The sequence below is a fragment of the Orcinus orca genome, chromosome 11, assembly GCF_937001465.1.
Source record: "Orcinus orca chromosome 11, mOrcOrc1.1, whole genome shotgun sequence".
Lineage (NCBI taxonomy): Eukaryota > Metazoa > Chordata > Mammalia > Artiodactyla > Delphinidae > Orcinus > Orcinus orca.
The window spans coordinates 9,311,511-9,327,151 of NC_064569.1; the positions used below are offsets into that span (position 1 = coordinate 9,311,511).

The following is a 15,641-nucleotide window of genomic DNA, read 5'->3' on the forward strand; positions in this document are numbered from 1 at the left end:
TTCAAAGTGTTCAGCAGGAAAAGATGAGTTTTCACATAACGAAGGACAGAGGGGAGAAGTGGGAGGCATGCATCAGTCTTAAGTTTTCTAATGAAGCTATTTTGGAATCTTGAAGCCTTTGGGGAGCTCTGCAGACCAATTAAAGCAAGCATCCTGTTCTGTTTAATTCAGAAAACAATAGTTTCAAGCGCTTCTTAAATGAAGGACCATGACTAATTGGAACATTCCCCAGACTGGCCATTGTAATCCTAGGTTGTTTTTGGTAAGATTTTGCCATTTTTGTAGATAGCTTCGGGGACCATAGTTTTTAAACATAAAATAAGCAGATGTGCCAGAAGGTGGCGTGCTTGACTCTTTAGAATTGAAGAATCCCCTAAACTAAGCCTTTGGGTTTTTTAAACCTAAAGGGATGCACCGCTGGGTTGGGGATTGTGCGTGTTTTGCAGTGCACCTTGTTGCACGCAAGTTTTCTTGAGGTTGGCGGGTTACCTACTGTCGATCTAACCTGTTCCGTGGTCAACTTGTCTTTGATTTAGCTGTCGATCACTCTAACAGCCTTTATATGCTTAACCTGCAGCCACCAATTTTTGCAGCTTTTTGGCCTCTGAGATCCCCGCTAGCAATAGCCTTTATTTACATAAAACGAGACAAAGGTGCACGTTGACACACCAGCAGTGACCAAGAGATGCTACTGTGACCTGGCTAAGACAAGGCCTGTGCATCCCAACAATTTCTGTGGAACCTTGGCCTGGGGAAAGGATTGGACCAATGGTGGGGACTCAACGAGTACAGGCTGTGGCCTGGGGGCTCTAATATGAACAGAATTAAGGGCTGGGGTTTTGTTTTTGTTTTTGTTTTTTTGCAGTACGCGGGCCTCTCACTGTTGTGGCCTCTCCCGTTGCGGAGCACAGGCTCCGGTCGCACAGGCTCAGCGGCCATGGCTCACGGGCCCAGCCGCTCCACGGCACGTGGGATCCTCCTGGACCGGGGCACGAACCCGTGTCCGCTGCATCGGCAGGCAGACTCTCAACCACTGCACCACCAGGGAAGCCCTAGGGCTGGGTTTTTTCTGTTTAAAACCTGGGAATTGTCTGAAAGGCTAAGGGCTTAGCTCAGTTGGCTCTGAGCAGAACCATCTACCAGCATAAGCTGACCTGCCCTGTAAGCCAAATAGATCGGAAGCTCGATGCAAAGAAAGTTCAGAACCAAGAGCGAACTTATTACTCACAGACCTTGGAAAGGGCAAGAAAGACAGTGAATTCAAAAAGGGGCTCATGGGTACATCACCTGTGTTTTTCATTGTCCCCGAAGCCATCAGAAGTCTCCTTCGGTCCCTCTGCTGCCACCAAACCTGTTAAATAACAAAAACTCAACTGAGTAAATCTTAAAGATCTAATTGGCTTTATTGAATGAATCGGACAGCATCCCATCTAGCAAGTGAAGAGGAACTTTGCTGAGCTGCAGAAAAGGAAAGGGTTTTAAAGGCAGAGAGGGAGCAGAAAAAAAAGGAAATTATTAGCAAAGATGCATTGTTTTAGGCAAGGCCACCCTCCTGAAGGGAATGGAAGGGTCTGTCCACAGATTTCCCAGGACTGACCAGGAAATCCCAGGTTAGCTGGAATCACATTCCTGGGGAAGGTTGTAACTGTAATTAGCTTAGGCATCAAGTCTTGGTCTGCTGCCATGGGACAACAAGTGACTCCATTCGGGGCCTGTTGTTTCCTTTTTAACAAGGGGCAGAGGTCGTTTGGTCCACCTGACTGCAGGGGCGCATCCTGGTAGATGCATGATTGGGGACAGCGTGAAGAAAAAGGGCAGTGGGCCGGGCAGACACCTGAAGGGTAGCAAGGTATTATTGTCATGCAAGGAAGGAAATACACCAAATTTTTAACAATATTTATCACTGGATGACTGGATCATGATGGTCTTTATTTTATGTATGCTATTTTATGTCGTGCAAATTTTCTAAAACACACTGTGTATTTTTATTTTTTTAATTTTTATGTATTTTTTGGCTGCACCACGTGGTTTGTGGGATCTCAGTTCCCCGACCAGGGACTGAACCCATGCCCCTGACAGTGAAAACGCAGAGTCCCAACCACTGGACCGCCAGGGAATTCCCACAATGTGTATTTTTAGGATCAGGAGAAAAGTGGGTTTTGTTTTGTCTTTTAATATATAACATGTATTGAGTCCTGTCTCTGTTATGTGCCAGCTTGTTGAGTGTGGGAGATGCAAAGCTGAATGATTAATGGACATTCTCTGTCTTCAGTGAGCCTACTTGTGCCGACTGCCCCTTTCTTGTGTTTATACTTACCTGCGAAGACCTCGCGAGATTCTAAAGGGTTTCTGCCCCCAGTGTCATTAAGTTATGTAGCTCTGAACTCCAGTAACAACTGTAGTCCAAACTATGCGATTTAGTTGTGATTATATGTATTTGTTGGTTCTTAAATTGTTTCAAATGAATGTATCTCTTCTTCCGAAAAAAGACTAAGTTTTTTTTTGAAGACAAAACAGTCTTAATATTTCTTTAATATCCCTCAAGTTGACTAGACAGGTATTCGTTATGAGCAATAAATATGGAGTTCGCTGGTTAAAATTCACTTCGCGTCACCAAAGAACTAACGTTCCCATAACTGCCGTTATTTGTCTCTCATGGATCTGTTTACCTAATATTTAAATGGCCAGTTCTTCCCCCACTTTTATGAAATTAGCCTTAATTCCCCTTTCACCATGCACACTTCCTTCATCTTCACATTTTGACTAGCCAGCGCTCATGGTTTTATGAGCATAAGTGTCTGTTTCAGCTAAGAATCTGGATAGACCACAAAATCATATGTTTCTTCTTTCCTATACATAGGGAATTCTATCCCTAAAATTGTGACATATGGTCTTTAAATGAGTTTTTGTGGCTTTTACTATGGCTGGGGTTACATTCCGTTTTGAAAGCTTTTCCCGTGGTTCCATCTGAATACAATCTTTGAATCTCATGGGAGAGGTAACACTGATACAGTGTGAAGCCAGAAAGACTAAGATTTGGATCTCAGCTCAACTGATGGCGGGACCACTTCCGCACCAATACCTTACCTCTCTGAGCCTCAGTTTCCTTGTATGGAAAATGGGAATCATAACACCTGCCCCTTGATGTGAAGATTAAACGTGTGCCACGCCTGCCACAGAGGTGATCAGTAAACATTCGCTAAACCGATGAAAGGGAAAGAAAGTAAAGTACTATCAGAAAAACACCCTCATAATTGTGTCTGCCCCAAGGGCAGTGAGAGTCCTCGGTCAAGGATGCACAACTCCTTTTAGAGTCAAATTACTCGGGCAAAGGTCAGCCCCTCCTTCAGTTGAAAAGCTGGGGGCAGGGCTTAACAAGGAAGTGACTCCCTTCCCTAAGCCTCCTTCCAGCCTTAGTCCCAACCTGAAGAGGCTACACCCGGGTGGAGTCTTACATCACAAGAGCCTTCCAAAATGAGAAGCCAAGAAGACTTGGCCAAAGTTTCCTCTTAAGTTTCGTGGAGAGAGACTCAGGTATAGAAATATCCTTCCTGCCGCCTGACCCGAAGCAGGAGAAACTGCTGACAGCTTGGAGACCAGGTAATACTAGGAGACACCAGTCTTCACGTTCAGCCTTCCCAGCAGGACACATCGGACTTCAGTCCTGGTTTTGCTAATGAGGCAATCTAACGGGGGGTTAGTAAACCTAACGTGTACGGCATTTATTTAAACGTTCTGATCATGTAAGTCTCAGGAAGCAAAACTAAGAATCTAAAACTGAAAGCTAACATCTACTTTATTAGGGGTTTCCAGAAAAGGGAGAAGTATTTAGGTTTCCCTTTCATTTCTCCTTTGCTCCAGAAGGTTTGGGAGGGTTAAGAATACAAAACTGGCCGAATCATTGTTAACATTATGCAGGTCTGTCTCATTGAGTATGTAGCAAGGTATGTGATAGTGTGACAGAAGCCCATTGAAATGCCAGCTACCTCCCCCAGAACAGAAATGGGCTGAGGACAAGAGTCCCTGGCTTTGAGCCCTGAGTACCTGTGGGCACTTGGGCACGAGATCTAGTCCCGGCAGACCCCCTAGAGACTTCCTTGAGTACAGGGCGCAGGTGAAATGGGGAATACCCCCCCCAGGAGGCTCCCTCGAGTTCCCTGCCTGCTCTGTTCTATAATCATCAGAGCCTGAGTCTTTGTGTTTCATTAATAAGACCTGAGGCGCTCTCTGTTTAGCTTCTATTGTAGGAATTTAACACGTTTTACCTCATTCCTCATTTTCACCCTTAGGATTAAAAACCACAGGGGAGGAGGGATGAAGACACCATAAGGTGAAGTTCAGGGAAGGAAGGGGAAGGGTGGACCGCCTCTGAAGGGCGTAAGGGGGCAAAGGGTGCAGAAGGAGAGGCCCAAGGCAACCGGACAAAACTCAGCTCAAAATCTGGCCTGGGAACATCCCTCTGGGATGAGTGTCCTCACCCATGTCTTACACTCGGGCCTTGTCTGTGTGTCCAGAGTGATGGAAGTCAGCTCTCTGGCAGAGCCTGTTGCTAAGGGGTCCTCCACGCCCCTCCCCCCCCCGGGACAGGCCGGAGCAGAGTTCCGTCCAGGGCAGAGTTCCGTCCAGCTTCCTGGGGCCCTGGTGGCCACAGCCTCTGTGCATGCATGAGGGCTGTTTGCTCCGTGACCTGCCACAGGAAGGGAAGGAAATTCTAACCTCGACCAATGAATCCAGAACTAGAAAAATCCCTAAAGTGTGTCCTGTGATCTTGGAAGTCAGAGGCTGCTCTGCAGGCCAAGCAGTGCTGCTCTGCGGTGCTCCCAGGAGACTAGCCACCCGGGACTCCGAGGACTTTGGCCATTTAGGGGGTTGGGAGGAAGAAACCCTTCGAGAGGGAAGAGAGGCCAACAAAAGACACTGTGAAACCTTGCTTTCGGGGAGTAGGTCTGTGAGAGTTTGCTGTAGATACGCTAGAGGGTATGTAAATACTGGATCCAAAGGGTAGGGCTGTGTGCAGAGTCACTGAATCACAATGAGCCTCACAGGGCTTATTCCGGGGCTAATTTTCCACTCCAGGCTCTGAACCTACATTCTGGGGCCTCACCCAGGGCTTCATTTCCATCAACATAAGCATAAAACTTACCTGTACGTTTCCATTAACCCAGAAGTTGGGCTGCTTCTACTTTGAACCCGAACAGCTGAGAGCAGAAGGGCTGCAGTGGTAATAAAGTAACTCACTGCTGCTTCAAAATAAGACTTCATTATCAATTTAACAGCTCTCCCGTCATTCCCAGTGAGGATGAGTAGGAAAAACACCCTACGCTTGTCAAGTGCCTTGAAAGTGTCTGAACTCATCCTTTGACGCAGCTGCAAGCGCTCGCCAGGGCTGGTCAAGGTCCCCTTGGTCCCGGGGAATGCCTGAGCACTGCCCTGCCCTCTGCTTCTCTCTCGCCCTTGGCCTTGCCTCCTGGTTGGGCCCTCGGCTCCTTTCTAGCCTGGAAGACGGCAAAAATCTCTTCTTTCACGAAGTGGAAGCGCTGTGTGCTCCATCTTGACCTCTGCTTTCCCCCCTTTTCGGATGTTGCTCCTGAATCAGCAATTAGCAAACTCGTTTCTTTTTTCTCTGTTTTTTTGCTGTAAGCGGGCCTCTCACTGTTGCGGCCTCTCCCGTTGCGGAGCACAGGCTCTGGACGCGCAGGCTCAGCGGCCATGGCTCACGGGCCCAGCCGCTCCGCGGCATGTGGGATCTTCCCGGACCGGGGCACGAAGCCGCGTCCCCCGCATCGGCAGGCGGACTCTCAACCACTGCGCCACCAAGGAAGTCCAGCAAACTCGTTTCTTAAAGAAGTCGGACCCTTCCTCCCTCTCCAAGAGCAGCGCCCCCGCCCCCCCCCCCCCCAATTTTAAAGTCTTCACACTGCATTAGAAAGGTTTGGTTGGTTGGGTTGCCTTAAACTGACACGGTTTCTTCGGAGCGTAGTCCTATAGCTGGGAGAGGGCTCCCCCGCTACCAATGCAACGGCTCCTCGAGGACCCGCGGGTACCTCCTGCCTACGGGGCGCCCTGAGCTGCCCAACTCAAAAGGATGCTCAGAATTAAAACCCACCTTAAACGCCCTCCTGGCGCTGCTCTCGGACTAGGTTCAGCCACTTCCGCGCCGCCTCGGCGGCGCCCGAGTCCCGACCGCGTGTCCCGCTCTTTCTCTCGCGTGACTTAGGTCGCTCAGGCTCCACCCTCGGTCCACTTTCCTCGCTTCCAAGAACCTGAGGTCTCAGTTTTTCTAAGCAGCACCTTTTATTCACCGAGTTGCCAGGTTTGCATAAAAATACAAGAGGCCCTGGCCCTGTTCGGTATGAATTTCAGATAAACAACAGATACTGTGTTTTAGTGTAAGCATGTCCCATACAATACTTGGGACACACTTATACTAAAAAATTATTTGTTATTTACCTGACATTCAAATTGACTAGCTCTCCCATATTTCATCTGGCAGCTCTATATCATGTTTCTTTCATTCATCAAATATTTCCCGAGAGCTTATCAGGTGTCAGGCATTATATGAGGTGCTGGGAAAGCCAGCCAAGTCCCAGGCTTCATATCTTACAAGTATGTATACTTTATGCACACACACCCATACACACATACTCTCTCTCTCTCTCTCTCTCTCTCTCTCTCTCTCTCTCTCTCTATATATATATATATATATATATATCTATCAAGTGTGAATGTTGTGCTAAACCAAATATTTGCATGTCATTAGTTTTCTTAATTGCTGCTTTTGATGAATTTTCTTTTATAAACATATTAAACCTTACAAGAAAGGCAACCTATTAAGATAGTTGTGTTTTTTTTGGGCTGTGCTGCAGGATGGCATGCGGGATCTTAGTTCCCCAACCAGGGATCAACCCGCGCCCCCTGCAGTGGAGGCGCGCAGTACCACTGGAATACCAGATTAAGTCCCCCTTTTTTTTTTTTTTTTTTTTTTTGCAGTACGCGGGCCTCTCACTGTTGTGGCCTCTCCAGTTGCGGAGCACAGGCTCCGGACGCGCAGGCCCAGTGGCCATGGCTCACAGGACCAGCCGCTCCGCGGCATGTGGGATCCTCCCGGACCAGGGCACTAACCCCTGTCCCCTGCATCGGCAGGCGGACTCTCAACCACTGCGCCACCAGGGAAGCCCAGAAGTCCCCTATTTTAATGAATAAAGACGCTAATATTTACTGAGCATTTAACGTCTACCATGCACTACTTTAAGTGATTTACACGTGCTAATTTTTTTTTGCCCACATACCTATGTGATGGGGGAGGGGTTGTTTTATGGGTTTTTAAAAAAAATTTTTATTGAGGTATAGTTGATGTATAATATTACATAAGCTTCAGATGTATAACATAGTTATTCACAATTTTTAAAGGTTATACTCCAGTTATAGTTATTATAAAATACTGGCTATATTCCTTGTGCTGTACAATATATCCTTGTAGCTTATTTATTTTATACCTAATAGTTTGCACCTCTTAATCCCCTACCCCAATCTTGCCCCTTCCCCTTTTCCCCTCCCCACTGGTAGCCACTAGTTTCTTCTCAGTATTTGTGAGTCTGTTCCTTTTTTGTTATATTCATTAGTTTGTTGCATTTTTAAGATTCCACATGTAAGTGTATCCTACACTATTTGTCTTTCTCTGTCTGACTTATTTCACTTAGTATAATATCCTCCATGCTGTTGCAAATGGCCAAATTTCATCCTTTTTTATGACTGAGTAGTATTCCATTGTGTGTGTGTGTGTGGTATGTGTAGTACACATACATTTACGTAGTACACATACATTTATCCATTCATCTGTTGATGGACACTTAGTTTGCTTCCATATCTTGGCAATTGTAAATAATGCTGCTATGAACATTGTGGTGCATGTATCTTTTTGAATTAGTGTTTTTGGTTTTTTCAGATATATACCCAGCAAGGCAATTGCTGGGTCATATGGTAGATCTATTTTTAGTTTTTTGAGAAACCTCCATACTGTTTTCCACAGTGGCTGCACCAATTTACATTCACACCAACAGTGTATGAGAGTTCCCTTTTCTTGACATCCTCACCAACTTATGTTATTTGTAGACTTTTTGAAGATAGCCACTCTGACAGGTAAGAGGTCATATCTCATTGTGGTTTTGATTTGCATTTCTCTGATGATAACGATGTTGAGCATATTTTCCTGTGCCCGTTGGCCATCTGTATTTCTTCTTTGGAAAAATGTCTATTCAGGTCTTCTGTCCACTTTTTAATTGGGTTGTTTGTTTTTTTGATATTGAGTTGAAATGAGCTGTTAATTCTGTATGGGACTCTCTACACTTCCTGGACTAGGGTGTCTGTTTCCTTTCCCAGAGTAGGGAAGTTTTCAGCTATTATACCTTCAAATACTTTCTCAGCCCCTTTCTCTCTCTCTTCTCCATCTGGGACCCCTATAATGAAAATACTTGTGTGCTTGATGCTATCCCAGAGGTCTCCTAAACTGTCCTCATTTCTTTTCATTCTTTTTTCTTTTCTTCTGTTCAGCATCAGTGATTTCCACTACTCTGTCTTCCAGCTCGCTGATCCATTCCTCTGTATCATCTAGTCTACTGTTGGGTCCTTCTAGTGTATTTTTCATTTCAATTATTGTCTTCTTCATCTCTGTTTGGGTCTTTATATTTTCTCTTTGTTAAAAACTTCTAACTTTTCACTCTCCATTCATTCTTCTCCCAAGTTCTTTAATCATCTTTATGATCACTACCCCGAACTCTTTCTTGGGTAGTAGATTGCCTATCTCCACGTCACTTGGTTCTTCTGGGACCTTATCATTCCTTTGTTTGGAAAATGTTCCTCTGTTGCCTCAGTTTGCCTAACTTGCTGTTTTTATTTCTCTGTATCTGGTAGGTTGGTTACATTTGCTGATCTTGGAGAAGTGGCCTTGTGAAGGAGACGTCCTCCACATCCCATCAGTGCACTCCCTTTTCATCACTAGAGCTATATGCTCCAGGGGTGCCCCCTGTGTGGGTTGCATGGGCCCTTCTGCTGTGTGGGATGACTACTGTGGGTGGTCTTGTAGGCTTGGTTGGCCCCTGTTCCAGTTGGATGCCAGGCCCTACCTTGTGCGGAGGCTGCCAGCTGCTGGTTGGCGGGGCCAGGTCACAAGGTGGCTGACTGCAGAACCCCAGGGTGGGGAGGGGGCAGGGCTAAGGCTGAAATACTGGAGGATGGAGTCAGGGTCCAGGAGACCCTGGGGCTATTGCCTTCCCATTGGTGGGTGAAACAATGTCCTGGGGCTAGTGCCGGCCTACTGGTAGGCAGAGTCAAGTCCTGGGGTCTGGTTGTAGGGCCCAGGGGTCCTAGACCTGGTGGATGGGCCCAGTTCCTGACACAGTTGGCTGCAGTGTCCGGGGTGTCCCAAAGCTTGCATTGGCCTGTTAGTGGGTAGGGCCAGGGCCCTGCTAGTTCCAGGGCTGGTGCTGGCCTGCTAGTGGGTGGGCTGTGTCCACAGGCTGCAAGGCTGTGGTTGTGTTGTGGCTGGTGTCTGCCCACTGGTGGGTGAGGCTGGTCCTGAGGTTAGAGCAGGCTCGCTGGAGGGTAGGGTCAGGGCCCAGGGGGTCGTGGGGTCTCTGGCTGGAGAGCCCTGGGGGTCCTGGGTCTAGTGCCTGCGCACTGGTGTATGGGGCGGGGTCCTGGGCCCTCTGGTGGGCAGGGCTGTGTCCAGGGGCAGCTGTGGACTCAGGGGGTCTTAAGGCAGCCTGTCTGCTGATGGATGGCACTGTGTGTATGCCCACTTAGTTGCTCTGCCTGAGGTGTCCCAGCCCTGGCACCTACAGGGTGCTGGGCCGCTGCGAGGCTAATCCCCAAGGCTAATAAGCTAGAGGGAGGATTCCAGAATGGGGCGGGCCAGCACCAACATCCAGATGGTAGAAGGAACTCTAAGAACGGCTGCCACCAGTGTCCATGTCCCCAGGGTGAGCGGCAGACGCCTCCTGCCTCTCCAGGAGACTCTCCAAAGTCAGTAGGTACGTCTGACCCAGGCTCCTTTCCAATGACAGCTTCTGCTCTGGGTCCCAGAGCGTGTGAGGTTTTGTGCGTGCCCTTTAAGAGCAAAGTCTCTGTGTGCCCCGGCCGCCTGGCTCTCCCGAAAGTAAGCCCCTCTGGCCTTCAAAGCCAAATGCTCTGGCGACTCATCTTCTCAGCACAGCGCCCCCAGGCGGGAAGGCCCCAGACCTCTCACTCCTTTGGAGAGCCTCTGCAGCTGTAATTATTCTCCCATCTGTGGGCCACCCACCCAGGACTACGGCACTTGACTCTCGCAACTTCGCCCCTCCGGCTCGTTTTGCTGCGGTTCCTTCTTTCTGTCTTTAGCTGTTGAAGATCTTTCCTGGTAGGTTCTCGTCTTTTTTATCGAGGGTTGTTTGGCAAATTGTTGTGATTTTGGTGTGCCCGTGAGAGGAGGTGACCTCAGGGTCTTTGTACTCCACCATCTTGGCTGATCTCCTGCCAGGGTTGTTGTTTTGTTTTGTTTTGTTTTACCCCATTTTACAGATGAAAAAAATGAAGGCAGAAATAAATGAAGGTATGTAGCCTGTCACACAGCTAGTAAGCCGATGACCCAGGATTTGAACCAGGTTATCCGTCTCAAGTTAGACGATATGAATCGCATCTTGTAAATGGAAAAACTACACCTCGTTGGAGGCTACATGACTTGCCTCAGCCCCCCTGCCAATAAGTATGAAAAGCAGCTCTTCAACCGCCTTTTCACCCCGCATGCTACACTCTCCCCGTTACACCACCCGAAAACCCCTTGCAACTTCTCTAGAACAGCGTGGCCGGCTATAAGTGGGTTTCATAAATATTTTTTTAAATCAAATACTTGTTTAAACACTTAAATGCTATTCTAAATGCTTTACAAATATTAACTCATTTAATCTTTGTAACAGAAGGAAATGTACTATTCTCATCCCCATTTTATTATTTATTTTTTAAAGATTTTTTTTGATATGGACCATTTTCAAAGTCTTTATTGAATTTGCTACAATATTGCTTCTGTTGTTTCTATGTTTTGGTTTTTTTGGCCACGAGGCATGTGGGATCTTAGCTCCCTGACCAGGGATCAAACCTGTACCCCCTACATTGGAAAGCAAAATCTTAACCACTGGACTGCCAGGAAAGTCCCTTCATCCCCATTTTAAACATGAGGAAACTGAAGCCTGGAGAGTATGTCACATAACTGCTAATGGCAGAGCCAGGATTGGAACCCAGACAGTCTGTCTCAGAATAGGAAAAAGTCCACAGTTCATTGCCAAGTGCCTTTCTGCCCCAGGCATTACTGTAGGAGCTGGGCACCCAGCAGAGAAAAAATAGCACATCAACATGCCTGTCCTCCCGGCACTTACATTCCATTGTGGAAAAGAGAATGAAGTCTAGATAAATTGGAAGACCTGGGAAGGATCCTCATGGGTGTGACTGAAACTGGGTACCAAGAGGGGAAGAATGGTTGACCTGTGAGAATGGGGCGAGGAGGGGGGCGCAGGCAGAGCGAGGTGAGGGCGCAGATGCTGAAGTGATTCCAGACAGCAGAAAGTTCCCTGCAGTGCACAATGGGCGCGCGAAATCGGGAGTAGGTGAGGGAAGGAAGATAGTCCAAGCCCCAGAATAGGACAGGCGTGTGACGAAAGGGAGGGAGGAGGACCCAGTGGCGGTGACACCCCTCAAGCACTGCTCAGGCTTAGTTGCCCGAGGCAGGCCTTGGGGGGGCTTTGGAGTCGTGCAGATATATCTGTGTGTGCAGTAGGTGTCTCAGGTTTTGCAGCCCTGCCCTTGGCCACCCTGGCAGATCACTTCTGCCCCCTCCGTCTGTACCTGATGTTCTGGCACAGCCCCTGCATCTCCCGCCTGGCATCACTTCCATCAGAACTGCTTTCTCGAGGCTTGGCCACAGAGCGCTTCCTGGATGAGCAGCTTCCTATCATCCAGTGTGAGGCTCTTCCGAAAAAAGATAGGAAACAACGATAGAAACAGGAAGCATCATCAGCAGGCCTGCAGGGGAGATGTCTCAGCCCTCACACCTCCTTCAAATAGTAATAGAGTCAGAGGGGAAAGTTAGAGAACATTTGCTGTGAAATCAGAGGACCAAAAGAATTGAGAGACTTGCCCAAGCACTTTGCAAGTTATAAACTGAGCCAACCCTGGACCATCGGCCTCCAGGCACACAGTCAAATTGATCTGAACCACGTCACAATGCCTCAAACCCCATCTGCGGTCACTGTCCCAATTCTTTTATTTTTTTTTGAATTTTGCCTTTTTTTTTTTTTAATTTAATTAATTATTTATTTTTGGCTGTGCTGGGTCTTCGTTTCTGTACGTGGGCTTTCTCTAGTGGCGAGCGGGGGCCACTCCTCATCGCGGTGCGCGGGCCTCTCACTATCGCGGCCTCTCTTGTTGCGGAGCACAGGCTCCAGACACACAGGCTCCGTAATTGTGGCTCACGGGCCTAGTTGCTCCGTGGCATGTGGGATCTTCCCAGACCAGGGCTCTAACCCGTGTCCCCTGCATTGGCAGGCAGATTCTCAACCACTGCGCCACCAGGGAAGCCCCCAGTTCTTTATCAGTTGGTCATGGTGTGAGAGGGGACAGTGGAAAGAAAAGGAGAGACATGCCAGCCGATCCCATTAATATCACTACAGCTATTTATTATCACACCAGCTCACATGCCAAAAAACACTCTTAAAGTTGGACCATTAAGGGAAGGGTCCATGATTAAGAGCCACATCAAGGACAGAGTCAGAGGGCCTGGGATGACAGTTGTACTAAAAAAAAAAAATAGCTACCGTTTTTGAGCCAGGTTCTGTGTTGGGGTTTCTCATGCATTACATTGTACCCTCACAATACCCCTGCAAGATGACTATTATTATTTTCAATTTACCTGAAGGAAGCTCAGGTTCAGAGAGGTGAAGTAACTTGCCCCAGGTCACACAGCTAGTCGGTGGTATGGCCAGAATTTGAACTCAAGACTGTTAGACTGAGAAGCCCAAGCTGGTTTCCAGCACACGCACTGTCTGTGAAATTTTAATCCAATGACGGTTGGTAGATCTGGGCTCTCTGGCATCTGGGACAAAAAGGAAATCATAGTCCTTAAGATACAACCAAAGAAAGCAAAGTAGATCAGAAAGAAATGATTTCCTAGCAGACAACCATTTAAGGAATTATTTCATGAGAGCTTAAATTGAACACAATCAGTTAATTACATCTATCTGGTTATTCATATGGAAATAAAGATGAAACTTCCATCCCCGTCATTTTAGTGCTTGTATTGATCTTTCTAAAACATGTCTGTGGTCACATCACTCTCCCGCTCCAGACTTTGAAAAGCTCTCCATTGCTTCCATCAGTGTGCTTCAAACTTGCTAAAAAAAAAAAAAAAGAGCAGGATTTTTTTCTTCAGATAAAATCTTACATGGAATGCTAAATATGGCAAGGAATAGAAGCAAACCTTTCCAAGCTAAATCAGCGAGTAAAGGAAGAATGGAGAGAGGCCGGGGAGGGCCAGGGACCCCAGACAGCTCCCTCCCCTGAGCTGGCCTCTCCCCTTGCCCAGCTACCCTCTCCCAAGAAGACTTTTTTTTTTTTTTTTTTTTTTGCGGTACGCGGGCCTCTCACTGTTGTGGCCTCTCCCGCTGCGGAGCACAGGCTCTGGACACGCAGGCTCAGCGGCCATGGCTCACGGGCCCAGCCGCTCCGCGGCATGTGGGATCTTCCCGGACCGGGGCACGTACCCGTGTCCCCTGCGTCGGCAAGCGGACTTTCAACCACTGCGCCACCAGGGAAGCCCCCAAGAAGACTTTTAACTGCCCTCCACAGTCTAGGGCCCCTTCTGAAATGTACTGATCTACCGACATGAGAAAATGCAAAGCTTTCAGCCTGACCTTCCAAGGCCCTGATCGCCTGGCCCTGACTGCCACTTCCCCGTGGTCCTTCCACATCCCTATAGCCCCAGCTCTCCACAAAGCACAGGCTTATGCGCCACCAGATCTCTTTCCACTCTTCAAACACATCCTAAATTCACCCAGAGCCTGCCCTCTGCCCAGCCTGTTCTAAGGCCCAGTAGCCAGCCACCCATCCAAACACTTTCTTTCCTTCAAGGAGCCTGCACTCGCCCCCCGTTCACAGCTGTCTTTCCTCCCCACCTCCCGCGCTGGCTCCTGCATCTCTGTTCGAGCTCCTAGCTCGCCCTCTTTGTCTGGAGTTATCTATGTACAAGTCTCATCTCTGTAAGACTGAACTTTCAGAACAAACCTTGGCTTTTCCAACTCTGATGACCCCCTGCCCCCAGCACAAAGAGAACAGGTACTGAATAAATGCTTACTGAGTTTCACCCCATCTCTCCCGACCTACAAAGAGTAGGTGGCTCCCAGGTAGATGGACGCGTGTGGACTTTGTCGTTGCAGCCCTGCCATGTGCACCAGTAGCACCTGCGACCTGGAGGAGATCCCCCTGGATGATGATGACCCAGACAGCATGGAATTCAAAATCCTGGAGTTCTATGTCAAACACCACGTCTTCAAGAACACCTCTGCTGTCTTCTCACGAAAGCTCCCGAGAACAAGAAGTTTGTCCCAGAAAGGACCAGAGAGTTGGCAGGCAAAGAAAGCATGGACACAGGGACCGTGGACTTGCAGAAATTCCCAATCCACGGAGAAGGCCATAAACGTTGGCAAGAAAAAGTCGTCTTGGAGAACACTCTTTGGAGTAGCAGAGAAGGAGGAGGACTCTCAGAGCTCACCTCTGGATATCCGTTTTGAGCTGCAAGGTCCGGTGGGACCTCAGAGTGGTCCTCACGGTCGGCAGTGGCCGAGGTCCCTCTCCAATGTGGAACAGCGCTTAGAGCGTGAAGGTAGGCTTTCGGGGATTCTTTCTCTTCCGCAGCCATGTGTTTCCCTTCTTTGTGCGCCTGGGGGTTCACCTCCTCCCAGCTGGTAATGGGGCCTTAGGCAAGGCACTCTTTGAACCTCAGCTTCCCAACCTATTAATACTCAATTCTAATTTCCCTGCTTTTCTCAAGACTGAAAAGAAAGGAAGAGGATAGCCGTGAAGGGTGACGGGACTGGTTTTCTGGCTCCACCGTCTATAAACTTGCTGCCCAAATCCCTAATCCTCAGTGCCAGAGACCCATATAAGAGAAATAGCCCCAGCCGGGCTCAGGCTGCTCTTCCTCCTGAGGGAAGTCAACTCCCGTCTCTGGGCCTCTGTGTTTCCATCTGTACAATGGCGTCTGAAGGTGGATGGAAAGATCAGATAGCTGTACACAAAAATACTTTTCAAAGTACAAGCCACTCAAAAAACCACCAAGAAGAATTTTGACAAAATCTTCCTTCAGTGGTACAAAACACGTTGTATCGAACAAAACATTTTCATGAAAGGCTTTATCAGAATCGCCCTTCATCCACAAACCCTGGCATAACCATCTTCTTCCCCTCCAACAATACCTTGTGCCCAATGCCCAGATTTTAAAAGAAACCCCCCTCCTGCTGGGCTGATTGGCCCGTGTAACTTGTCAATAATTAGTCAACAGGTGGCAGTAATGTCTCAATTTTTAAACATTGTGATGGCTGGCTTACTTGGAGAATCACCCC

At 48.1% G+C, this 15,641-nt stretch overlaps 1 protein-coding gene across 2 annotated transcripts in view; it reads left to right on the plus strand.

Moving 5' to 3' along the window:
* Positions 1-3,394: 3,394 nt before the first annotated feature.
* The window catches only part of BCL2L14 (BCL2 like 14), a 29,210-nt gene continuing 16,963 nt past the window's right edge, over positions 3,395-15,641 (plus strand). The window contains exons 1-2 of one of the 2 annotated variants that reach the window (XM_033408157.2): positions 3,395-3,600; positions 14,457-14,902. In XM_033408157.2, the coding sequence (XP_033264048.1) occupies positions 14,464-14,902 (439 nt within the window). In that variant the 5' untranslated portion in view covers positions 3,395-3,600; positions 14,457-14,463. The remainder of the gene's footprint in view (positions 3,601-14,456; positions 14,903-15,641) is intronic. The other variant, XM_012537217.3, reaches the window with a different exon arrangement.